Raw genomic sequence first — 27,240 nt, forward strand, 5'->3', positions numbered from 1 at the left:
TTACAAAGGAGACCCCAGAGAGCCTTCTCGCTCATTCCACCATATGAGGACACAGTGAGAAGATGGCTGTCTATGAACCAGTAAGGAGGGACTTACCAGACACCGAATCTGCTGACACCTTGATCTTGGACTTACCATGCTCTAGAACTATGAGAAATAAATTGTCATTTTTTATAAGCCACCCAGTCTGTGGTATATTGTTATGGCAGCCAGAACTGACTAAGACACTTGTCACTATATGTACATTTTGATTCCTGATTTTTGAATTCAATCACTCTTCAGAAATGGTAGTACTTTGGGTTCTAGGTGGGGATATCAACTCTGCCACCATTCCTTCTCAAACCACCAGCAGTTGTGTTGCTTTGACCTTATTACTATACAAAAGAATCAAGTAATTAAAACTATCATTGGATAGTTCTTTCCTCCAAAGAAAACTTATAATCAGTTGTACAGATCAGCATTTTTCATATTAATATGCATTCATAAGTATTTTATCTTGCTTTAAGTTGTAACTGTTATCTGGAAAATATATAAAGCCCTTGGCATAGCAATGAGGGTTGAAGAGGGCTTGAGACCCCATTGTATGTCCTTGAATAAATCAGGTCATTAATACTGAAATTTAATGGTAGGTAAGGAATGAAGTGTTCCTTCTTGAGGATTTCTGCATTGACCACTGAATAAATCCTACCACTGTCCTACTAGAGCAAGAAAAAAACTAATCGAAAGAGTCCCATCCTGGCATTCAGAGAGTAGATATTTTTCTTCTTGTTCTCCTTTTATGCTTACAATAAGCAAAAAATACACTTCTGGATCATTCTTTGGTCAGTTTATAATAACTAAGACTCATGTTTAGCAATAGCATTTTCTACTATATCATTTATATAAGTAAAATATTTTCTTTAACTTAAAGAAAAAACTTTTTCAACTTATCTAAAAAAGATAATTAGCTATTTTCTACTGACAATATAAAATAAAAATTTAGGCATTTTCCCATGAGGGGATAAACTGAAATACACATACTTGAGAATAAGTAGATATATTTCAGACATCAAGAAAAATATTATGTCGGTGCAAAAGTAATTGTGGTTTAAAAGGTTAAAAATGGCGAAAACCACAGTTACTTTTGCACCAACCTAATAGAAAATAGGGGTGGCCGGTTAGCTCAGTTGGTTAGAGTGTGGTGCTGGTAGCACCAAGGCTGCTGGATCCCCCGCGTGGGCCACCATGAGCTGCGCCCTCCTTAAAAAAAAAAAGAAAGAAAGAAAAATAGAAAATATATGTTGTAGAATAAAAGTAACTTTATTGGAATATCATAGTATAATGTATATTTGCATTAAATTTTGACATATTTTATCTTGTAATTTATCAATTCAAAAGAAGGTAACTATAATTTAGAAATGGAATTGGCTTTTAGAGAAACTTCTGTTATGAAGTTAACTTGTTCATGAAAATGAATTCAGTGGTAAATTGTTGACGATAAATATCTAACTCCTATAAAAGGAGATTTACACTCATTTCTGAATCATAACAAAATAAAATCTAAATCTGTATCCCTCTTTAATAAGGAGTATCTTCCAAGAAGACATTCTTATTGCTATTATGTGGAAGTCTGGTATAATTCGTAAGAAATGTTATAGCAACCCAAACACTGATGCTTTCAGAATGGCAGTAATTCTCAGCATAAGTCCTGGTCACAGGAAACAGCAAAATTGGGCATTCACACAGCTATATTCTGTGCCGCTCAGGGCATTTTCTAGTTTGGGGATTTAACTGCCAAGTCTCCACCTTCACGGAGTTTAAGATTTAGTGCGAGAAGCAGACTTGTGAAAGCAACAAAGTGCTTATTGAAATATATACGTATAAGCATAAAACTAGTTATGAAACTTATTTACTACTCTCATTGTGACAATTTAATTCCTCATCACTTCTCACCTAGATTGCAGTATTCCAGCTTTATTCTTTACATTGCAAACCAGAGTAATTTATCTAAAACACAAATATGACTACAAGTCTCAACTTAAAAGCTTTCAATGGTTCCCTGTTGCCTACAGAATGTAAGTAAACCTTAGCATGACATTTTAGGCCCTCTTCCATAACCTAGCCCCAGCCTCTACCGCTGTATTCCTTGATACTCTCCAATTGCCCTTTAAATTCGATGGCCAAAATTTTTGCGGTTCCGGCAGATTTCACATTGCTTCACCTCTCTCAGTGCCTTTGCTTATGCTGATTTGTTACCCTTCTCCACCTGGGTAAAGGCCGTCTTCTTTTAAAACTCAACTCAGGCATCAGAAAAGCTCTCCCTGAATCTCAAGGTGGACTATTTTAAGTACACTTAGTTGCCTGTACCATATTATCTGATTTATGTGTTGGTTCTTTCCTGCCTCTAGATTTTAAATCCCTTGGGAGCAGAGGTTGCACCTTTGCAGCCCCAGGAGTTAAGTTCACCTCTACAGAGCAGTTCTGAATGGAAGGGGGTGGAGTCTGGAGCTTTGCCTGAGGTGCTGATAGGTGGAACCGCAGAAGGAGGCGGAACCTGGGGGGTAGTCGGACTGGGAAGCTAAGCGAGCTTCTGTGGGTAGGGTGAGGCTTCGTGAGTGGATGAGAAAAAAAGAAGTGTGACTTTAACTTCCTGGCCACAAGACACCCCACTATGACGTGGGGAGAACGTAGTGACAAGGCACTAGGGAAGCGCTGCGAGGGAAGAAGTAATTCCAGTGCGGGGTAGGAGTTTTCAGGAAGAAGACATCTACGTGTACAGTGTTTCAGAAGGTGAGCCACCTACAGAAACCTCCGATTTTCCGTTTTTGGTCCGCCGGGACGGAGCCATGCACCCCAACCTCCAGAGAGACCGCGCAGCGCCTGCGCTCTCTCTTAGGCCCGCCTCTTCCGGCCGGCTCTTGTAGGCGTGGCGACGCTGGCAAGATGGCGGCGCCCGAGACGTTGGTGCTTCCGGAGAAACCTAGGTAAGTTGGGCTGGGGGGATAAGCTGGCGAGAAGAGGAGATGGAGCGGGCAGAGGCTGGGCGTGGAGGACGTGCAGGCAGGAAGGCAAGGGGAGCTAGGCCAAGCAAGCGAGCCACCGCGGCAGTTCGAGCCGCTCCCGGGGTGCGCTCCGGACTGACGCGGGCATCTGTGGGCTCAGGGAGACGCGGAGGGGAACAGGTGGCGGGATGTAGATCTGCCTCTGGGCGTGGGATATAGCAAAGGTGATGGTCAAATACATATTCTGTAGTGAAAACATGGGAAGAAAGATTTCACTCTCAAGCACCCGAGCGATTTCCTGTAACTGGGAACGGAGGAGAGGGGAGCTCAGGCAGGCAGCGCTGCAGGTGCGGACACTGACGCTGGAGTGTGCATGTCTCGTTTTTTCCAGCCACAGAAAGTATAGGGCCGCCCTGAAGAAGGAGAAACGAAAGAAACGTCGGCAGGAACTCGCTCGATTGAGAGACTCAGGTAACGGACTTTTCATCCTGTTTTCTGTGTATTAAATTGAGGCCCTAACTTGAGGCCCCGGTGACAGAAGGAAGCCAAGTACTGTATCTGATAAAGAATTGCTGCGGCTACTGCCTCCCAAGTAAAGTTATGTTAGACCCATGTCAGAAACAACATTAAGGTACTACAGAGGGGGGGAAAAAGTCATGGTGAATCATCACCCACTGATTATGTGTAAGTATTTATGAACTATCTAATATTACAGGTGCAGGCATCATGAATTACAGCACCTAGCACAGCCCTTGCACATAGTAAGTATTCGGTGAATATTCTTCTTTGTAAAACTAGCAGGAGTCAAGGGTTTTAGACATTTTGCAAGTTTCTCTCAAACTTGAGTAATGTAAAATACACTATTTGACTATAAATCAACATTTACAAATTACAAAACCAAGTGAAATTATACATTCAGTAAAAATCAAATCTACATTAATGTCATGTTATGGATGATGGGAAACATGCTCACAACATGAATATGGTACTGATTGAAGTTTAGAATTCCACCACTACTGTTGTCCTGTGGTTATTTACTTTTTCTGTTAAAATACTGGAACCTTCGTCTGCACTGGCTATGGTGTCATTTGGCCTTCATATGGCAGAAACTAACATTTATTTATATATTAAAGTTGCCTGTTTAATATAATGAAATTAGTACTACTAAGTTATAAAGTTATATAGTAGTTATGAATACAGGTGGAAGCCCTGAAATCACACAGTAGTGCTGGGTTATAATGATTGCCATCCAGGTTATCCAAAATATGCTTATTAAATTATCCTAGACATATGTGGTGACGGAAGGAGACTAGATTTTGGGTGGTTAGCACACAGTGGAATATACAGATGATGTATTACAAAGTTGTACACCTGAAACTTATATAATGTTATTAATCAATGTTACCCCAATAAATTTAATTTTAAAAAAATCAGAAATGAAGTGGGGACAAAAAAAAAAACAAACCCTAGACAATTCTTGCAGTCCACAGACCATGGCCTCAAGTAACCAGGATGTGGGGGCCATGAGAAACATAACCATAGATGTTTTATTTACCATTGGACTTGTCTAGTAATTATTTTAGTGGTAATGCTTGCAATATTTACAATGCAAGGAGCACTGTGTTTACTTGCAACCTTTGTTAGCATCTTCTTTTTTATTCATTCAGTTTACTAGAGGTAAGATAAAGCGTCAGGAATAAAAGTAAATACAGGGTAGGTTGCAGTTACTGATGTTCTTAGTGATCCCCCACCCCCTTAAAGTTCTCAGCTACCTTGCTCATTTAACCTGTTTTCTTCTAATATACTTTTTTAACGTCTTTTTCTTTCCCTATGTTAACTCCTATAGCTGTTGTTTGTATTGTGTTAATTTTTTTTCCCTTTGACTTCGCAAAGTGTGTTTGTAGTGAGCCTTTGTGGAGAGGCAGGTGGATGGTGTCCTTTGGCATCTTAGTCAGTGGAAAGATGCAGGTCACTGGTCTGCTCGGGGTTATATGGCTAATGGCAGATCCAGGACTACACTTGTCTCTGGATGACTGCTCCTACTTTTGCCTCCTCCAACTCACAATGCATTACTTCATGTGCTTCATGAATATTGTAGCCTACCAAACACTGCTGTTCATTATAGCACACATTGGATGAGCAAACGTTACCCAGAATACTACAATATAGAGATATTGTATAAGAATTGCCGTAAGAGTGAGTTGGCAAATGATTGGTAGAAATTTCTGGAATATCGACCTCTCAATTACAGGTAGCCTCTTTAGCACCCAGTTCTACTTAAAATAACCTGATACGAGCTTACTTGTCAGAAATTAAGGTAACATTAAGTATGAAAAGCAAGTTTTAAAGCCATAGCATGATTCCATGTAGTAGTTACATGTATAACAGATATGTTGTACATGAGTGATTAAATATATGCAAGGACACATATGTAGAGAAAATGCTACACCCAGAACTGTTAGTGATTACCTCTGTGGAGTGTGAGAGCTTGGTTTGAGGCAGGATGGGGGGTTGAGTGAGTCAGGCAACAGATGTTTTTGCATATCAGCTGTGTCCAGGCAGTGTCTAGTCGGTGGGCATAAGTTAGCCAGTCATAGCCTCTGTGCCAGGTTCTCTGGAACGCCTTTTATGTACATTAGATCATTTAATTATCTGAATTATTAGATAGTCTGTATGAGTTGGAACTCATCCTAATTTTTTTTACTGATTTTTAATTTCAAGTGTTGAAATAATAAAGTTGACTTGCTTAAGAAAAGTAAATTATTGTAATTATCTAGGAGGAGGCGAGCCTTTGGTGAGACCTATACTCAATATACATGACACAAGATCTTTTTCCTTTAAGCCGAGATCTTCTGTTACATTTCTTTAAAATCACTTCAGTTTCCTTCATTTTTTCCTCTTAAATTTAAATTCTAAATGGGAGAAGATATGTGTTTATCTTCTCCTATGTTAAAAATTGTTTTCCATGTTTTTATTTTGAAAATGTCCTCATGTACAGAAAGTTGAAAAAAATACTACCATAAACACCCATGAACGCTTCACCTAGATTTGCCAATTATTAACATTTTGCCTTTCTCTCTGTTTGTCTCCCTCTCTTGCTCTTTCTCTTTATGTAGATACATACGTACAAATTTTTTTCAGAACCCTTTGCATGTTAGTTGGAGACATCATGATCCTCACCCCTAAATACTTCAGCCTGCATCTCCTAAGAATAAGGACCACAATACTAAACTTGCACCCAAGTAAAGGAACAATAGTTCAATGATAGGATACGTGGGCCATATTTAAACTTTCTCAGACCAAGATTGATTATTTAGAAAAGCCCAAGCCAGTTGTCTGGTTGAATGCCCTGCGTTTTGGATGGGTCTGTCTGCTCCGGATTAGCTTCGGGTTACACTTTTTTTTTTTTTTTAATAAATTTTATTGGGGAATATTGGGAGACAGTGTGTTTCTCCAGGGCCCATCAGCTCCAAGTCATTGTCCTTCAGTCTAGTTGTGGAGGGCACAGCTCAGCTCCAAGTCCAGTCACTGTTTTCAACCTAGTTGCAGGGGGCGCAGCCCACCATGCCATGTGGGAATTGAATCGGCAACCCTGTTGTTGAGAGCTCGCGCTGTAACCAACTGAGCCATCCGGCCACCCCTCAGCTTATACTCTTTATGGCAAAATACCTAAAGCTGATGCTGTGTACCTCTCATTGCATACATCAGGCGCCTGTAGTGCCAGGTGGATCCACTCCTAGCAATGCGAAATGTGGTCAGTGTTACCAGTCTGTGGCTCCATTGTAAAGGATGTTTCCCCCTTTGTAATTAGTATGCATCTGTGGGCTGATATTTTGAGATGGTGTAAATATCCTCTTCTCAACAAACTTTCTCATCCAATGTTTTTAACACCTTTGTCCAAAATTAGTGTCTACAATGGGGGTTGCAAAAGTGATGACTTTTCTACTTAAGTCTTTCCTACATTTCTTAGTTGCCATTCTTCTGTAAAGATGGATGTTCCCTCCCACACCCCCACCAACTTTTTGAGTATCACTATGGAACCGTCGATTAATTTTTTAAATTTAATGTGTTACCTCTTACCATTGTTACTCCTTTGGATGCTCACGTTGTACCAAATTTGGAGGTTGGAGCCCTTATTATTAGAAGGTTATAAGAAGAGGTTCGTACCATGATTGTAAAGATTTAAAAAAATGTATGTTTTTTTTTCTTTCCTGAATTATTGACTAGGGTTTTGTGATACTCAGAGAGTTTAATAAAACATTTAAATTCCTTCAGGGCTCTCACAGAAGGAGGAGGAGGAAGAATCTTTTATTGAACACCACCAACTAGAAGAAGAGAAGCTATTGGAGATAGAGAGGTTAGCACTGATCGAAGCACTTCTTGTGGACCCAGTTATTTCATTTGAATGTTATAAGTCTTGACTCACTAGTACAGATCTTCTGTATAAAATCTTGTACAAAATAGGTCTCATAAAATACCCTGGATAAACTAAATCTCCAGCTGACAGGATAAACCTAGATGTTGTCTTTTTTTTTTTTTTTTTTTTTAATGGCAGTTATTTTTCACTGTTTTTGCTAATTCGTGAATGTTTTTGAAAAATCAAAATAATTAAGAAGTATAAAAGGGCTTCAGTGAATTCAACATACCTAAAGATAGTCACTGTTAAGAATATAAGAAAGTGTACGTGTACTGTACGTACATATTTCTATAATAGAGTGATATTTATGTATATTTTTTCTATAAATTGCTTTTTTTGCCAAATATATAGGGCATTTATTTCAATGTTGATACAGAGATCTAATTCAATCATTTCAATGGCAACGCAGTATCCACTGTATAGCATAATTTATTCTTCATAATTTATCGTTCTCTACTAGTGAACATTCAGGTTATTTACTATTATATAACATTCTCTTACTATGTACTATTTATATTATTTACTATTAGTTTATTATTAATTTACATTCAGGACTTTTATTACTATATAAAAAGTGAGCATCCATGACTATATATCCTTGGTAATTGTCCTAGTATTTGCCTAGAAATGAAATGGTTGGGATCAGAGGATAAGTACACGTGAAATGTAGATGGGCAGGTAGGAAGGGCGTTGGGTTTGTAGTCTACAGCTCCTCCAACAGTGAATCACGCTGCCCATCTCCCCGTACCTTCACTCACACTAGCTATTAATCAACTTTTTTTTCCCTTATAATGACAATGATACTTTCTTTTTTTAAAATTTTTATTGGGGAATATTGAGGAACAGTGTGTTTCTCCAGGGCTCATCAGCTCCGAATTGTCCTTCAGTCTAGTGGAGGGCGCAGCTCAGCTCCAAGTCCAGTTGCCATTTTCAATCTTAGTTGCAGGGAGTGCAGCCCACCATCCATGGAGGGAATTGAACCAGCAACCTTGTTGTTGAGAGCTCGCACTCTAACCAACTGAGCCATCCGACCACCCCTCCGGCAGCTCAGCAGTGGCTCTTTGTCTTCAGTCTAGTTGTGGAGGGCACAGCTCACAATGGCCCATGTGGGAATCAAACTGGCAACACTGTTGTTCAGAGCTTGTGCTCTAACCAACTGAGCTATCCGGCCACCCACTATTAATCAACTTTTAAAACTCCTGTTGTGAAAAGTTGTATTTCATTGTTGCAAATATGCATTTATGAATCAGTAGGGTTGAGTATCTTTTTATATGTTTTATTACCATGTTTCCCCGAAAATAAGACTGCATCTTATGTTAATTTTTGCTCCAAAAGACACATTGGAGCTTAAGTTCAGGGGATGTCATCCTGAAAAATCACGCTAGGGGTTATTTTCCGGTTAGGGCTTATTTTCGGGGAAATACGGTACCTATTTGTAGATTGCTTAAGTCTTGTATCTTTTTGGGGATACATTTTTTTTAAGTTTGTTATGTAAGCAGTTATTACTTGATTGAGGATTTTAATCCTTTATCTGTCATATGTGTGATGTATATTTTTCTCATTTTTCATCAATCCTAACTTGGCTTACAGCATTACTTACCATAATTTGATTTTCATGTGGTCAACTTTTGTTATGATATCTGGCCGTGGTGTCTGACTTAAAGAGGCCACCCCTACCCCAAGATGACCAAAATGTTCTGTTAACTTTTAGTATTTTTCACGGGGTAATTTTTTTTTTGTAAGTGGTACACAATAATTTGAATGTGCTTAATGCTACACGACTGTACACTTAAAAATGGTTAAAAAGGTATGGTGTGTATATTTTGACACAGTGAAAAATTAAAAAGTTTTAAGAGGAGAAAACTGTATAGACACTCTCTAGCTATTTAGTATGTTCACTAGAAATGTTGCTTCTTTTCTTGTAATTCCTGTTTTCTACCTAAGCACATAAATAGGTGGTGAAATTATCAAAATGCCCCCCGCCCCACAAATGCAGTAGTGACTGGAACATGGAGTTGGATTCAGGATGCCGCTTACCAGCTGTATTCAAGTTGCTTAATCTGTCTAAGCTTCAATTTCCTTGCCTTAACTATGGAGATAAGTCAATCATAGTGCCTACCCCATGGAATTGGGCAGATTAGATGAGGTGATAGGTATATAGTGCTTAACATTGTGTTAGCAGCTGGGAGGTGCTATCATAACTCTGGTTCTTACTGCAGATTTCTATTAGGATGAAGATGACATACCGTTGACCCTTGAACAACACAGGGCTTAGGGGTGCTGACTCTCCGAGCAGTCAAAAATCGGCGTATAACTTTTTCATATGCAATATGCCAGTGTCTACTATGGCTAAAAGACATGCTCCTAAAGCCTGCAGTTGGAATATATTTTCTCATAGAGTGTTTGAAATTGTGGTTAGGTCCCCAGTCTAGACGTAAAACCTTACTTAACTCCTAATGTCACTGAAGTGATATAGAACAATTTTTTGTATCTCATTTCCCATCTCCAGATTCAGTTGGAAAATGCAACTAAACACCCGAATGGCTGATAAACTTTTAAAATATCACCCATCTTTAAAATTAGAAACTTGTGGTATTGGATGTCTGAGACCCCATTTTAAGATACCATCACTCTTTATAATTGGTCGTTTTAAAACATACACTAGACACCTGCTTACTTATTTTTATAATTCCTTGTCATCTTTTCTTAAAATCTGGAGCTTTCTTAATTTTAAAGACATGATTATGATGTAGTTTTATTTTCCTCCTTTCAGCAGTTTTGGTGCTTGGGGCAAACCACAGGCGTCTCTTAACTGGATTGAGTAGCAGTCCAAAGGTTTATGGTAAAAGAAGCCCGGTGTTCCTAGTGCTGCAATCCTGTTATCGCCACTTTTCAAATGCATAGAACAGAGAGGGTAGTACTTCCTGAGTGTGAAAAGTTGGATGAGGGCCTCTGAAGCTTGTTACTCACTTTATTGGCAGCTGAACATCACTGTGGCCAACATACAGGGAAAGTTGTAGTGTCGTTTTATGTAAAAGATGTCACAGACACGGAGTGTAGAAGTAGTGATTTTAAGTCATTCCCCTCTAGGATGATAGTTGCTGAAATGGAGTGCTTTTCTGACATTGCTACTCATACTTCTGGTCTTCTTACCTCCACTTAACTGCTTTCTAGGAAATGTCTTCTATGATAGTTTAATCATTCCCAAATACGTCATTTTACGTGTGTGTGTGTGGATAGATTAGTGCCCATTTCTTTTATTTGATTACATTATCACATTGCTAGGCAAAAATTACATGAGGAATGGTTGCTACGGGAGCAGAAGGCACAAGAAGAATTCAGAATAAAGAAGGAAAAGGAAGAGGCAGCTAGAAAACGGCAGGAAGAACAAGAGGTACAGTATTCATCAGCTGACACTTAACTTACTAGTTAACCAAAACTCATTAAGAATTACGTGCCTTGAACTTAAAAAAAATGGATATCATCCATTTTACCAATGTTGTTCAAGTTTTTCATTTGTTTGCCCGGTATGTTAAATCTTGCAAAAAGTGAATCTGAAAAAAATAATTACTTTTCCTTCTTTTTTCCCCCTGTAAAGAGAAAGTTAAAGGAAGAATGGGAAGAACAGCAGAGAAAAGAGAAAGAAGAAGAGGAGCAGAAGCTACAGGAGAAGAGAGAGCGAGAGGTGATGCCTGTCACAGGAGGATAAACGCACTGCGTATCCTCTCAGTGAGCAGAGGTGGCATGTGGTGGGGTTGAAGAGTAAGCGATAGGCACAGCAGGGTTTGCACTTCGGCTTTTTGTCTAAAAAGTGATGTTTTTAGTATATACACTAGAGTTTCCTTCGGACGCTCTTCTTTTGGTCTGTGCAGTGGCGGATACGTTAAATTAAGGTTTTTCGTTGGCGTTACCCCTCCTACCCTTTATACCAGAGGTTGGCAAGCTTTTTCCGTAAAGGGCCAAAGAGTGATGTTTTAGGCTTTATGGTCTGTATGGTTTCTGTTGCAAATGCCCGACTCTGCCAGTGGGCCATGAAAGCTGCCACAGCTAATCTGTAAATGAATGGTTGTGGCTTGTGTTCCAATAAAACTAAAACTTTTATTTACAAAAACAGGCAGCTGGCCCCTGCTTTACACTATGTACCACTCTAGGGCAAATGGTGTTTTTCTGAGGTTCTGTTATGTATGAGTTGACTTAGAGAAAAATGTTTTGTAGTTTCCACATTTATTTAGTTCATAAGAGACTTAACTGCTTATGACATGTCAGCAAGAATTAGTCAATTGAAAGAATTCAGGAACTCACATGTGAGGAATTAGGAAATTTTTTTGTTATGAAATCTTGACTTCCTTTCCAACTTGGGCTATAAACATAGGTAAAAAATCTGTAAGGTTATAAAAAATCATTTTTTTTAAATCTGTAAGGTTATATGTACATATCTCCTGTATCTTCGGGATTGTTTATAAAGCTTGGTTTGGTATATTTTGCTGCTGTTCCTTAACAGTGTATTTATTTCAAAGATATCACAGCTCGTCTTTCCTTGACTGATTCATCAGGATGTATCTTTTGTAATACTGCTAAATTTGAATAGCATAAAAGTGGGTAGTTAATCACCTTCTCATGGGGGAAAATGCATTTGCTTACATCCCAGTCATGACGCGTTAGAAGCAGCCTCTGTGATTTTGGTTTTTTATGTCTCAGGCTATCAGTTAATTCCAGTGCAAATTTTAGATACCCTTATTGGAGCACTGCTTTACAGATAAGGCATGAACACACCAGAGGCAGGAAAATCGTTTGGCACTTGTCATTTTTGTTTTTTTAATAGAGAGTGACCAATTCCCATTTTAACAGTAGAATATTCTTCAGTTAAGGTCTTTCTGGCATTAGATAAAAGCTAAGGCTTCTTTTCAGAAAGCTAAGGCTTTTGTTTCAAAGGAAGTCTGGTGAGACAATAAGGAGAAGTGGGTAAAATGAAATAGATGCTAAGCATATATAAAGGGACATGCAAGCCGTGTTTCTGCTGTGTGCTAGATCCTTCTCTCGATCCTTCTCTAGCTAGATCCTTCTCTATCCTTTGAAAGATAGAACAGCAAAAATGACAGCCCTGTTCTCGTTGAGCTCATTTTCTAGATGGGAGAGTGAGATGAACAGGAAGCAAAAAAGGTCATTTTAAGTGCTGTAAGATCATTTTAAGTGCTTAAAGAAATAGAGCAGAGAGTCGTGTGATAGAGTGACTGGGGTAGGGAAATACTTCTTTAGATTGCCTGGTCAAGGAAGACTTTCTGAGGGGCCGATGTGTGAGCTGACACCTGACTGCAACGTTCTCAGGGAGAAAAGGGGTCCGGGCAGAGGGAAGAGGCCTGAGCATGGAGCTGAAAGAAGGTCAGGGCGCCTTAATCCTAGAGACCAAAGGAGGGAGCAGCAGGGCGGGCCAGGAGGGTAGGCAGGGTCAATCATGTAAGGCCTGGATTGGAAGGAGGAGTTTGGATTTTATGCTAAGTGTAATGGGAAACCATCGAAAGGTTTTCAAGCAGGGAGTGGCTTCATCTAATTTATATCTTTTACCTTTAACAGATTATTCTAACTTTTGTATAAAGGGATGGGATGGGGAGCCGTGACCAGGGAGGCAAGAATAGAAATATGGTGACCGGTTAGAAAGCAGCTGTTCCAGATAGGACATGGTGGTGGTTTGGATGAGGGTTGTGCTTAATACAGAAAAGCACACAGGTTGGGGGGGTGTGGAGGCAGAGTCAGCAGGACTCTAGCTGGTAGACTGAATGGACAGAGAGGGGAAAGAAAAGGAGGGGAGTTCACGTCATCCACTTGCAGGTTCTTAGTTTGAACTGAAATGGGGCATTTAGATGGGTGAGGAGTAGGGAAGAACTAGAGTTGTTTTGAGTGTGTTAAGTTACCAAGGACCCTTAAGTGACCAGGTAGAGTTATCAAGTAAGCAGCTAGACAGACGAGTCTTTTATGTAATGCTTTAAGGGGCTAGGAAAGAGTAGTCTGTTGACCATAATTTCAAGTCATTTAAATGCCCCTGAGGTGAAAATTTGCTGGCATACTGCAGGACTTCCTTTGCCTTAATGAAAAGTTTGAGATTTTTCATCAGTCCTAATTACTGTTGTTCATGTCCTGTTTTAGCATCTGTTGAATGTTTATGATGCTTCAGCTAGCACTGCATTTTATAATATTCACGAGTACCTCATCTTAAAAACTAGAATGTGGTATATATGTTCAATATACTAAATATTACTGTTACTGAAACTATTATAAGATGATATTTTCAATATTTTGCAATCTAAGCCATTAAATGTTCTATTCGAATAAAAATTCTCAGCTATATATCCTTTGGAAGCTTTTCAGAAGGTCTGTGCTGTAGAAAGCAAATTGGAATCTGAAGCCTTTCGTATGCGTGGGTTTTTAAAAATTGTTACACATGACATTCTTAACCAGAGAAACCAGATGTGACTTACCTGACTTCCAGGTTTTCATTAGTCCTATGTTTGCACCATTTGTAGGAAGCTGTGCAGAAGATGCTGGAGCGGGCTGAAAATGAGGTACTTTCAAAACCTTTCGTTAAGAATTTGAGACCAATGAACATTTCTTTAAAAACAATACTTCCGGTAGTGTTAATTTTATGGTAGGCTGTTTAGATCACATCTGAATATCTGGAATCACTTCTGTGGCTCTGTGATTTATGCAACAAGAAGAATCACAAAAATGTATTGACGAACATAAGCAAATAGTATCGAATCACCCCTGTGGATTGTACTTGTTTATAAACAGGTACTTAATGTATAGATAAGCAACATCACACACTCTTAACCCCGCTGGACAGTTTAACTTGCTTCAGAGTAATCTTGATTTCTCTCAGTGGTTCCCTAACAAGGCCTTCGACCCTTGTCAGAATGAATGGACACAGGGAAACTTCGGTGACTGCTCCTGGTTGCCGTAGTGATGCCTGATCATGGGCAACAACGAAACCAAGAGAAACACACAGCTGGTATCTCAGCACAGTTGTTTGTAAAGCCTCGATCGCATGTTACCACTTAAATGTCTATATTCTTAAATGAATCTGTTTTTATTTTTGACCAAAATATTTGAATACATTTTAAACAATTCTTCATGGAATCGTACACCACCAGTAAACTCATGGTTATTTTCAACAGCTGGAAAATGGTACCACATGGCAAAACCCAGAACCGCCCACCGACTTAAGAATAGTGGAGAAAGATCGAGCTAATTGCCCATTCTACAGCAAAACAGGAGCTTGCAGATTTGGAGATAGGTAACTAAATTTGCTTTATCATGTCAGAATTAAGTCAGACTCCAAATGTTGAGGTTTTTGAGTTCCGGTTTTGGGGGTGGCGTGGGCTTCAGTTTGAAATGTTCAGCTTGAGAGCTTGTCTGGAGATTCTAACGGGAATGCAGCTATTCAGATATCTTTGACTGAAGAATGGTCCTCTATCAAGGAAGATTGTCCTTTCTGACCGAGAGCACGGCTTCGGGAGGGCTGCACATGGAGTGGTGAGGGAGGAAGGGGACACACGCCTAGCCAGCCAGATCAGCCCGATCAACCTTAGCGATCAATGGGGTGACAGATGTCGCCGCCAGATCGCCCTCACATCCAAGTTTGAAATGTTCATGGTCAGGCATCTGCTGTGTTCTTGCTGCGTCTCCAGTTCCCTAGCTGTTCACCTCTGCTTCCCGCGGTCCTGTTTTCTGGGCTGCTTAGCCCACGTGTCTGACAGGGCTTCCTTTGCATCCCTTGCACAGCTTGATGAAGATCTTTTGCTTTTTGTTTTCTGCCTGTGCTTACATTAGTCCACATGGGACAACTTGGATGGGAAAATCATCTATTTCAAGAGACCCCGAGCAGCCTGGCTTTATATCTTAAATGACAAACACTGCACAAAAGATAATTTAAAAAATTGGCATGCCTACAGGGATAGCTGTAAAAGACAGGCTCTGAGTGAAAGGAGGAAAATTATTCTAATTCATCATTCTCAGTGTGCTCTGACACAGGAGCAGATCCCGGGTTCAAACACTGGCCTTCGTGGTTGTCACTTTGGAAAAGTTACTTACGTTCTCCATGCCTTAGTTTCCTCATCTGTAAAATGGGGATTAAAAATAGTATCCCCCTTATAAGGGGGTTGTGAGCCTGAAATGGATGAATGCAAGGAAAGCAGGTAGCACAGTGCCAGGCACGTGGCAAGCCCTCTCAGAGTGTTTGCTGGTGTTTTCATTTTTTTATTGTTGCCCTTATTCTCTGAAACGCTCTTGTCTCCTGCCTCTTTTGGGTCATTGGTTTTGTAGCAAGACGTTCATGTTGAAAACTAAACACTGATGTCTTCATTCATTTAGCAAATACTGGTTTATACCTACTGTCCTACTATATATTCCAGGCAATGGTGATTTTTATAATTTGGCCTGTTTATGACTGAATAACTCAAATAAGGTACATAAGTCATAATGGTGAATGAATCCATCTGAAGCAAAATCTAATTATTACTATGCATTCTGCAGAAGAAAAGATCTAATTGTATTGTAGTGTCCTATTCCAAAATGGGATGTAAATTGGCGATTTCACGTGTATTTAATGAGAAACTATGTCATCTCTCATGTTTCTCTTATTCATAAAATTATCCATGATATGAGTTTTATTTCCTTCTTTGAAAATGTGAACCTTCTCTATCATTCACTTCTATTTCTTTTTAAATTTAAGCCTTCATACTATTTTACAATTTTTAAGAACAGTGTTTCTCAACCCTTGGATGCATGTGAGAAGCATCTAGAAAGCTTAAAAAAAAAATGAGAGAAGGGGAGATATCCTAAATGGTTTCAGGACATCAGTTGACAGTATGTGTTTGTGGAAAGGAGAATGGACTGTCAGGCTCTCAAAACCCTCCTGAGTCGTTTCAAGAAAATATTGACAGTGGTCACATTAGTTTGTGAACATTTCTTAATATTTGATAAGCATATGCAATTTTACCATCACAACTATCAAAAAAAAAAGTATGACAGCTATTTGATGTTTTCATCTTGCAAGTGATGAGTTATGAAATAAAATTCTATGAAATTGGCAGTTACAAACTCCATCACCATCCCTTCAGACAAAAATACGGTGCCCCTTTTATAGGGAGCCACAGGGATTTAATTGCTCCAGATCACGCAGCTCTTCTGTTGGAGTTTGTCACATCATCAAACACTTTCATAGCCTAAGCATTCCTTTGGTGGTTTTCTTTTTGTAATTATTAGAGTTTAATTCTCGAAGCCATCTAACGTTGATTTTTTTTTTTTTTGGAGTCAAAGCTTTGAGGAGAGTTACTATTTTTCTCCTAAAACAACATAATTACTGCTGAAAAGTAAAACTTATTTACTGGGGTAGTTATTTATACCTCGCCAATTTCCAGAAGTGATTTAAAGAAAGTTCACAATCTCCTACACTAAGTTTAGTAAAATAAATCGAAATCAAAGAAGGGAGATGAAAGTGAGTTGTTGTGAATGTGTGGTACATTTGGCCCTGGGTTTTAATACATCGCAGGCGATGATGAGCTAATGTAGTTCTTACCAGAAAGGAAGAATGAACAGTATTTTGGGAACCTGGCAGCAGGTTCGAAATGTTTCTCCCATGGAGTGCTGTATAAAGACATCGAGTAGGAAGGCGGACAACAGCTTGGATAGATGTTTTATTAACAGTTGTATAGGTAATTTTTATGAGAATGTTTCTTAAACAGAGACCTTCAATAAATGATTGTAGTCTAACTGGAACATGTATATGAGGACAGTGGTGGTGGGTACCTGGAGTACTCCCTTGAAAAGAGAAAAAGAGGCCTAGTCAGCTATACCCGGGGGGCATTGGAGACTGGAGACCCACACCATTTATTGGCTGTCCTTGGGCGAAGGTAATTTGTATGGGATTTTGTGGCAGTCTTACGTGATTCCAGTATCTGAGTAATGGGTAAATAGCTAGTCCTAAACCAGGGGTTCCCAAACATGGCTGACCTTCAGGACCAGGTGGGGAGTTACTTTGAGAGTATGGATCCCCCCAGTCTTTAGGTCTGAACAGATGGTCTGGGGCAGGTCTGAGAAATCTGTTCTCCCCAGGTGATTCTGCGAATCACACAGGCTTGGTACCAGAGCCTTCCCAAGTGTCTCTTGTCTTAGCTGACTTTTCAGTAGGTGTCGTAGGGCTGGCTCATCGTATGGCCTCTCTCCAGGCCAAGGGGTCATTTTCCCTGGATGGGGATTTTGGTTCTGTTCCAAAACTCACAAACGCTTGTTTGACACCCTGAGAACTAGAGTCAGGTTCATTCACATATAATAAGCATGTGAGCAGATTTTTAACCTTGTTAAATTGGTTTCTTGTTGAATCCTGCACGTGCTTCATACTTGTAACATTTTGATTCCCTGCTAACACTGTCAGCTAGGTTGAATCCTCGCTGTGTTCTGTCGGTTATACTTGGGAAGGTGGATCTCATCACAGGGGCTCTTATTGAATGATCTAGGAGGTCCTTTGGGAAATAGAAAATTTCACATTCATGAACACTGCACATTTCTAAGCTGCACATGCTGTGGGGGCATTCTGGATGCATTCTCTCTAGGTGCACAGATGCATATTACAGACCTCGAAAGGGAGTATGAGTTAAACATTTTGTCATTTCAGGGCCATTGTTTTTTCCAGTACTTACCTAGTTCTTCAACTTTTTTTTCTTCCTAAGTTCTCGGGATATTTTTTTCCTAAAAATTTTGTCCTAATCACTTTTTTAACTAGAAGCCTAATCAGGAAAATTTTGATGATTTGGAATCTTGAGCTACATTTTTTCCCCTCATTTTAGAAAGAAGTAAATAAAATAAACTCATATAAGAGATTTTTTTAAAAATTGCTCAGGTACAGCCTGGTCCAGTTTACACTATGAAAACAACATTGAGCCTCCTTCAGTTAATTACACTTATCATCTCCTATAATGAACAGGCAGGAGAGACTGTAGGTTACTCGAGTCGCTGGGATCCTCTCTTACCAGGCATGTGACTTGGGTAAGTGTGCTTCCCTAGGCCTCAGCTGCTTCTTTGCAAAGTAGGGGAAACATTAGCCCCGACCGTCCTAACAGGTTGCAAGGATCAGAGGGGAAAATTTTTAAGTGTCATGAAAACTATGAAACGCTATACATATATGAGATTGAGATACTCCTTTAGCTAGAAACTCTTAGATACCATCTTCTCTAAGCATCTGGTTAGTTGAAGATTGTGTAGAACTGGGCTTGTAGTGTTCTCACCTTCCTCCTGAGTCCCACATAGGATATGTATGTGCCTGTCACCATAATCTGTCATGCCAAGGGACCTTCTTTTTCCCTATTCTTTCACATGTGTAAGCCTTCCTGAACTTCATCAAAAGGCAGCTGAAGGGCATATGAACTTGGAAATAATTCCCACCTTTACATTTTAATGAGTCAATATATTGGTCAGTCTTAGAATAGTTTTCTTAAGTGTTGGAATTTAATGTCTGAATGGGTTTTATCTTACAATTAAGTGGAAACAGCCAAGGTACTTGAGTCTCAAAGTTTAAAGCAAGCTCTTTGTGTGTCATTTCTATTAGACTGCTGAACTGAAGCTTTTCTTTCATATGCAGGTGTTCACGTAAACACAATTTCCCGACATCAAGTCCCACCCTTCTTATTCGAAGTATGTTTACCACGTTTGGAATGGAGCAGTGCCGAAGGGACGACTATGACCCCGACGCCAGCCTGGAGTACAGCGAAGAGGAGACCTACCAGCAGTTCCTGGACTTCTATGAGGATGTGCTCCCGGAGTTCAGAAACGTGGGGAAGGTGATCCAGTTCAAGGTGGGCATGCACAGTGCACGTGGGAGGGCCCCGCTTCCCTTCCCTCCAAAGTCCCCAGTGGGGCGAGAGAGCCTGCATGGGGACGTGTGCCATGGTGCAGGGCCTGGCCTGCTGTCGGGCACCCAGGCACTCGTGACTGTTACTTCCTTCTCTTGGTAGAGGTATTCCCTGAAACCATGTGCTCGCATGAAAGTTCCTGGGTGCCAGGGACTGGATGGGAAAGGCTCTTTCATCTCTTCAGTACCTTTGTGGTCCAACTCGTTCCCAGCCAGTGAATTCTTTGCATAAGGTCCGTGCAGACAGCGTTCACTTCGAGGCTGCGTACGATGGAGAAGGCACTGCCTCCCTCCACGGCCGGTCCCACCTAGAGCTGTGGTGCACACGGTGCCGCGCCGCTCCACGGACTCCACTTAACCGAGTTGGTTGTTGCATTGTGTTGATGGTGCCTGCTTGGAACTGCCACCCTAGGTGCATGTTCTTACTTTGGAGCTATCCTAGACTGTAACTTTTGATGCCCCCCCCCCCTTTTTTTTACATTGTTTTTATTCATTGGATACTTTCAGTACTGAAAATAGTGTTCCCAAGGTTATGGTCTGTGATGCAGCATATGGGGTGAAAAAGGGACACATTCAGAGTACACAGAATTATTCTGGTACATTCCTTAAGGCAAGAGTAAAGTCGGATATAGTAGCCACTACTCCCGGGACCCAGTAGTGGGACCTACCGCAGTGAAGCTTCCTACTTGGTTTGTGATTTGATCAGATCCAAACCGGAAATGATTCTGTTATGTTAGATTGGGGAAAATGTCCCAGAATTTGGGGAAAGACAGGAATAAAGCTGTGGGTTTATGGGTTTTTTCCCTGCTAGTTAGCAATGACAGTGGAAAGTTGGAACAGCTAAAGAATAGAGCAACTAACTGCTAACCAGCAGCACTCGTGAAGTTCAAGGCTATTCTTCTTTCTACTGATTTCAAGATTTTTTAAATTTAAAAAAAAATGTCTTTCCCCTTTGCCATTTGTTTCTGTTGCGTATGCCTTCCTGTCTTCGCACTACCTCTCAGCACAAGCAGTAAACACTAAAGCAGCAATGCCTGGCCACACACAACGCGGTGCCAGGTTAGTGCAGTTTGTCTAGGCCTGCGCTCTCGACCATGTCACCTTACCCCTTTGTGCCTTTTCTTCATTTCAAAAGTAAGGGGATTAGACAACATCAGCGGTTTCCTTCGTGGGGTCTCTACATTATACTGCTCCGTGAAGTTCGTGGTGGAGCTGCTTTCGAAACTTCAGACTGGTTGGTAGAAGTCACCATTATCTGTAGCAAGCCACCCACTAACCTTGGTGTATTTTTCCCTTTTGTTTAGAATTCTGTCAGCCAAGCTCATGCTAATCACATTGGCAGTTATAAATGGAAAGCTGTTTAGTAAATTTTTAGAAGGAAAATTTCCAAAAGATCAGATTCATCATGAAAAATTAATAATGGGTCCTTGGGAACCACTGGCTTAAGTGGTCTCTAAGGTCCCCGGCGCTGCTGAGGTGGCCTCCTTCTAAGGTCGGTGGCATAAATTGTTGGACAGTACGGATGCCGCCTCTTTTTGGATGTGCTGATAAAAATACTTGGGAATAAATTTCTAAAATTACAGATTTATTTTGAAAATAAAAGCTAAACATTAGTATGAATATTTGAGGACCTTTTTGTACCATTATATAAAACCAAATCAGATGTCATTTTTGAAGGCAAATGATCAGATGTTCAACCTAAGGAGTCAGAGGAATACTACATATTAAAATGAGATATTCACATTTTCAGGTAAAACATTTTCAGGTAAAAAATGACCAATTCTCTTAATACCATGAGTGGGTGAGGTATGTGAAGTAGTAAAACCCCTTCAGAGGGCAGTTTGTCGTTACCTAGTGAAGTTGAAGGTACTTGTCACCTACAGATCGTTACACTACTTATAGCTGTGCACACTAGACACATCTGTGCACCCAGACACATATTCCAGAGTGCTGACTGCACACGGTTTGTTGATGAAAAATTGGAAGCACCTTGGCTATCTCAGAGGAGTGGATAGATTAATGTGGTAATTTGATATGTCCAGTATACAGTAGTTCAAATGAGTCATTAAGTTTATGGGATTACATCTTGGAAAAAGAAGGTGGAATAAATACTATTTATATAGAATTTAAAAATATACAAAGCAATGCTATACATGGTTTGACAATGTATATACATTTTTTTTGCATAGGTATTCATAAATATGTTTATGGCCATGTGTACATAATAGATATGCATGTCTGTGTATGTGTACACATAACATGTATGTACTTTATGGCACACACATGATATATGTGCTTCTGTGTGTGCGTATAGCTATGGATATTTGGGTGCATGTGTGTGTATTTCTGTTTGGAATGTAAGGGATACACCCAACCTCAGAATAGTGTTCGTTTATGGGATGGAGGGGGGAGAATAGGATGGAAGGACTTCAACTGGGTCTTTCGTGTTTTACGCATTTAAACATTCTCAGTCAAAAAAGGAAGATGTTAGTGTGAAGTCTGAGTGGTGTATATATGGGCTGATTTGTGTTCTCTGTATTTTTATGTATATGTAAACATTTCATATCTATGGGGCAGGGGGAGTCTGGACCAACAGGGATCAGATGGTTGGGGCCCACATATCCATATATGCTGAAGTATGCCTTAAGCAGATGTGAGAGTGGGGCAGTATCTCGATTTTGAGATCTTCAGTTGATCACTCGGTTTGGTAATGTTGGCCGGACAGAGTGCATTTGATGACTATAGAGGGCCTCTTTCCCTTAGTTTTGTTTTGTTTTGTTTTTTAATGATAGAATTCTTTCTTGCCCCCTAGGTCAGCTGCAATTTGGAACCTCATCTGAGGGGCAATGTGTATGTTCAATATCAATCGTAAGTATCCTGAACATAAAATGTCTTCACATTCTGTCACAGTAGTGTTGTGATTATGTTGAGATCCGGGATTTTTCCACTGAAAATGTAGGTTTCATATGCATGGTAGTTTTAAAAATGCAAATATTAAGAGCTGATACAGAAATATAGAAGGGATTTGAAATGAATACCTTTGTATTTCATTCTTTGTATACTTGACAAAGTTTTTAATCTTTTGCAATATAGTTATTTTTTTTTTACTTACATAATTTTAATAATTAGAATACAAGCTGAAAAGGGATAACTAGAATAGAGAATAGAAAAGTATAAATCAAAAGAGCAAGAAATTGAAGCTCCAAATATTCTCAGTGTACAGCTAGTGTATCATTTCTGCTCAGTTTGCTGTTTGCTGGGGTTGTGCCACGGCTAATGGGTTAAAAGAGCCATTGTAATAAGGAGAACAGCAGTCCTAGCCAAGGAAGAAGCCTTCTCGACAATGGAAGACACTTCTGCATTTTTAAGAGGCCAATCTTTTGGTTTAAGCAGCTTTGACTCAAGCCTATTTCCATACATCAGAACCTCTCAGAGGGTTAGTAAGAGGGTTCCTAAGTAGATTGTGAGCTTCAAGAGCTTGAATGCTCTAATGGGTACTCCCTGGGTAGCAGAAACCAGTGAGCTTGGTGGTCCTACAGTAAACTAATAAAATGGTTAACTAACAACAGGATTAATCTACATATTAGGACATTATGGTAAAGTGCAGCCTTTAATTTGTGGTTTAAAGGGAAGAAGAATGCCAAGCGGCCCTTTCTCTGTTTAACGGACGATGGTATGCAGGACGACAGCTTCAGTGTGAATTCTGCCCAGTGACCCGGTGGAAAATGGCAATCTGTGGTAAAATACAACATGATTTTTTTTCCCCAGTTGTTCCACTGTTACATAAAGGGACAGTCTTTGAAAGGGGTGAAACATAGCTTTTACCTCATGCAGTAGATGAGCCAAAACGATTACATAAAGGACATCACATTTACGATCTGTAACAGACCTTGCGGGTCACTTTATGCATGAGATGACTGAGGTCACAGTGTATCGGTGACAGAGTTGGGGCTAGAATTCCAGTCTCATCCTCACTCCTGGGCTCTGTCTGACACTTCAGGAAGCCTGAGATGTTGTGTCTGTGGGAAGCCATCTTTTCCGTATTGCGGTTTCAGAGGCGTTAGTTACTCATTGGCTCGCCTCACTAGAGCTATGTTTTTCCCCCATCTTTATCCCTAATGAATCTTTGGTTATCTTTGCCACCTAAAACATTCCCTGTAACATTCCCTGCCTTACTTGAAATACATGCTTTTGTGTGATGTGGTGAGGGCTCATTCAGTCAGGCTGACTCATCGACAGGAAATGAGTCAGTCCTTTGAATAGCCACCAATTTGGTGGCCTCCTTCTCTTTTGATATCTATCGGATGGGCTTAGCCAAACTGTTGTTGAGGTACCCGGAAGCGAAGAGGTGGAGCTATCCAGGCCTTAGGGGAGCGCTTCTCTGACCCTTTACTTTCCCTTGCTTTACACATGCCTGCTTAAAACCTTATTAAAAAATCTGTACTTTACATATAAAGTCTGAATCGTTGCCAGCCAGGTCTTAATGGATGCTGTCAGTTAAAAACCATTTATTGAAGGAGGAAAAAAAAAGTTTAGAATTCCTTGCTTCGGAAAACCAGAAGAACCATTACACTTTAAGTTTAAAGGCTTGGGCTGAAAGAAATGCAACTGTTTTCTCCATAAAGGCAGTTACTTTTGTCAGTTTCTGGGAATGCAGTGTGATTTCAGTGAGGTGTTTTTTTGGTTTTGTTTTGTTTTTTTGGTGACGTGCTTCTCAGTGTGACTTTGACTCACCCAAAGCAGGAGACTATTTCACTTGTTATTTTTAAATAACAACGTGGTTATTTTCCCTAGTAAGTAATGATGTTGAGCATTTTTTCATGTCCTTGTCATTAGTCATTTGTGTATCTTCTTCGGAGAGATGTCTATTCAGATACTTTAATTAGGTTATATCTTTTTATTACTGAGTTTTAAAAGTTCTTGGTATATTCTGTAGACCAGTCCCTTATTACAGACACACTTTGCAAATATTTTCTCCCATTAGGTGGGGGTTGTCTTTTCATTTTTGATAGTTTTCTTTGAAGCACGAAAGTTTTAAATTTTGCTGAAATCTCATTTATCTTTATTTTTTTGCTTGTGCTTTTGGTGGCACATCTAAGAATCCATTGCTTAGCTCAGTGCCATAACGATTTTACTTGTATGTTTTAGAGTTTTATAGTTTGTCTTACATTTAGGACTCTGCTCTATTTTAACTTTTTGTATATAGTATGTGGTATGGAGGTATTTCACTTTTAATTGTTTTACATACTTGGGGAATGTACTGCTTTTGAAAAAATGTTTGAAAACCCCAAAAGGATCTCTAAAGCGTTCAAATAGGTTTCACCTTTGACAAGAATCTTCCATATTAAAAGCGCTTGGTAAATTAAAGCATTGGGCCAGTGTTGACTATCTTCTTAAAGTGTAAAGAAAGTCCAAATCCTCCACTTGCAATAGGCTCTCCCTTCTGGCCAGTGGTTCTGTCCTGCCGCCAGCATGCCCTGGAAGCATGCTGCCACAGGGACTCCAAGGGCTGCAGCTTCTGTGTCAATTAGGGATCCGCATTGTCAACGAGTGGGATTGTGAACCCTAGAAACAATTATGTGGTCGCCATTTGCTTGGTTGCACTCCATACCATAATCTACTAGAGGAATGGGGTAATCTGGTTAATTAAGACTTCGGATTTGTTACCTTTCAGAATGCCATTAGAGTATTAGAATATTTTTCAAATCTGGGAACCACAACTGTAACATCAGATTATTGCAAGTGCCTTTTAAATGATTCACAGTAGAAAATGTTCTGTTACACCCAAACATCAGAAATGTACAAACATCAGCAATGTACCGTCTAAGAAGGATAAAAGTGGCAGCAATAAATGCCATTTCCTTACTGTGCCATTGCAGGTTTATTTGAAATACAACAGTGTCCAAGAGGAAAGCACTGCAACTTTCTTCATGTGTTCAGAAATCCCAACAATGAGTTTTGGGAGGCTAACAGGGACATCTACCTGTCTCCAGATCGGACTGGCTCCTCTGGGAAGAACTCCGACAGGAGAGAGAGGATGGGCCACCGTGACGAATACTATGGCAGGCCCAGGAGGAGGAGAAGCCCGAGTCCCGCCCACTCCTACAAAAGGAATGGGGAAACTGAGAGAAAAAGGAGAAGTAGCCACAGGGGGAAGAAATCTCACAAACACACATCCAAAAGTGGGGAAAGGCACAGTTCACGAAGCAGAGGAAGAAAAAGGGATCGCAGCCGGGGCCGGGGCCGCCGCAGCCACAGCCGCAGCCGCAGCCACAGCCGCAGCCGCAGCCGCAGCCGCAGCCGCAGCCCCTCTAGGTCCAGGAGTCGCGGCGGGAGGAGGTCGGGTAGTAGAGACCGAACTATTCTGAGTCCCAAACGCAAATAAACCGCTATTGCTCTGAAATAAATGAGTATCTCATTATGGCTGCTACATATCTGGATGGAGGGCTCTGAGCTCAAATGGGTTAGCAAGTCTGGCAGAACCCTCTAACCTGGGACCCCGTTTTAAAATCCTCTTACTATAATTGGTGTGTTTAGTATAGAAAACCTAAAATGTATAAGTATGAAAATTACTTGTAATCCTAACCCTTACAGATAACCAGTTAACACTGGAGCATTGCATTAGTCTTTTTTCTCTTACGGATGTGCATTTTTTACACATCATATACGGCTACAGTTGAATGTGCTTTTTTTCACTTAAAACATTGTCGTATTTCATCAAGCCCTATTCTTAATGCCTTTTTTTTACTCATTGCATAGTGTGGATCTATCAATTTATTCAACCATATCCCTGTTGTTGGATTTTTAAGTTATTTTAAGTTTTGCACTATTAAAGAATCCTGTGCTATAAATAAGCAACCCTGTGGTGCATTTCCTTACATATTTTCATGCATTTGTGATCATTTCCTCAGGATAAATTACATCAAGAGGCAAGGATACTGAAGTAGTTCCAAATTGCCCTCCAGGAAAACTACAAAAAAATTATCAATCGTAACTTTTGCTGTTCCCACACACCAAGTTATTTTAATCTGCCAATTTGGTAAATTTTATGTTTAACTGCTTATTTCTGTATGCGTTGACTAAGCCAAACACTTTTTTCTGTATTTAATGGCCAATGAATATGGTTGTTTGCCCTTTAGTAATACTCTATTGGATTTTTCCACATGCAGTGGCTGAACAACTTTTTTTACTTTAAAATTCACTTTCTCAGTTTGAAAGTACTAAAGGGTAGTCAATTTTTCCCCCTCCCTTCTACCCCATATTTGTACTCCCTCCTAAGCTAGGTTTTCCATTAGGGTGTTCATCTTTTTTTATAGTATGGAGAGTTTATATAGAAGCAAGTTGTATTTTTGTAATTTTCAGGAAAATTAGGGTCATTGCCACTGAATACGCCTAGTGTTAACAGAAGTTCTGGTTTAAAAAAAAAGTGGTCAGAGAACATGTTATAAAAAAGGCTAAAGGCAAAATATTCTTAGATTTCAGATCATTAAAAAGATGTTTCCATGCTTCCTCATAAATTTTTAATTTTCTTAGTAACTTCCTTTCCATTGACACACTGGCGATCTTGAATTTCAGAGTAGCATTTGGCAACTTGAGATTTGGAAATAAGGACTTAAGGATATACAAAATAGTGAAGTTAACAGAAATGAAATAGGAATAGAGACTTCAACATTGGGATTTCTGAGTGGTATCTATTGAAAATGAGAGTGCTTTAATCTGTAGTCTATAAAAGGAAGTATGTATCCCAGAAAACATTTTAAAAATTGATTTGTTCCAGACTTTAAATGCCTGCTTTATCCTACAAATGATTGAAAATCTCCTGTAATTATCTACCACATTCACTAATGCTGAATTATCACTAAATTCAGTATTTTTCAATCTTTTCCTAAATAAGCCAGATATACAGTTAAACGTGGTATTTAAAGCTGAGTAGTGGATAAACC

General features: G+C 39.8%; 1 protein-coding gene across 4 annotated transcripts; it reads left to right on the forward strand.

The window, feature by feature from the left end:
- The first annotated feature begins 1,542 nt into the window (after positions 1 to 1,542).
- On the forward strand, positions 1,543 to 25,704 carry ZRSR2 (zinc finger CCCH-type, RNA binding motif and serine/arginine rich 2). 4 transcript variants are annotated; one of them, XM_088795282.1, is made up of 12 exons: positions 2,900 to 2,963; positions 3,373 to 3,452; positions 3,697 to 3,742; positions 7,257 to 7,338; positions 10,684 to 10,792; positions 10,997 to 11,083; positions 13,917 to 13,955; positions 14,568 to 14,686; positions 19,028 to 19,241; positions 22,110 to 22,165; positions 22,926 to 23,035; positions 25,177 to 25,704. In XM_088795282.1, the coding sequence occupies exons 7-12, from the start codon at positions 13,932 to 13,934 to the stop codon at positions 25,680 to 25,682; spliced, it is 1,029 nt and encodes a 342-aa protein (XP_088651408.1). In that variant the 5' UTR covers positions 2,900 to 2,963; positions 3,373 to 3,452; positions 3,697 to 3,742; positions 7,257 to 7,338; positions 10,684 to 10,792; positions 10,997 to 11,083; positions 13,917 to 13,931; the 3' UTR covers positions 25,683 to 25,704. The 4 variants fall into 4 exon arrangements, with proteins under 4 accessions (XP_019601877.3, XP_088651408.1, XP_074180046.2 ...); XM_074323945.2 differs by having other exon boundaries at positions 2,907 to 2,963; positions 10,997 to 11,127; XM_019746318.3 differs by lacking the exon at positions 3,697 to 3,742 and having other exon boundaries at positions 1,543 to 2,963.
- Positions 25,705 to 27,240: the final 1,536 nt, after the last annotated feature.

The sequence above is a fragment of the Rhinolophus sinicus genome, chromosome 18, assembly GCF_057876585.1.
Source record: "Rhinolophus sinicus isolate RSI-liver-muscle chromosome 18, RSI-T2T, whole genome shotgun sequence".
NCBI lineage: Eukaryota > Metazoa > Chordata > Mammalia > Chiroptera > Rhinolophidae > Rhinolophus > Rhinolophus sinicus.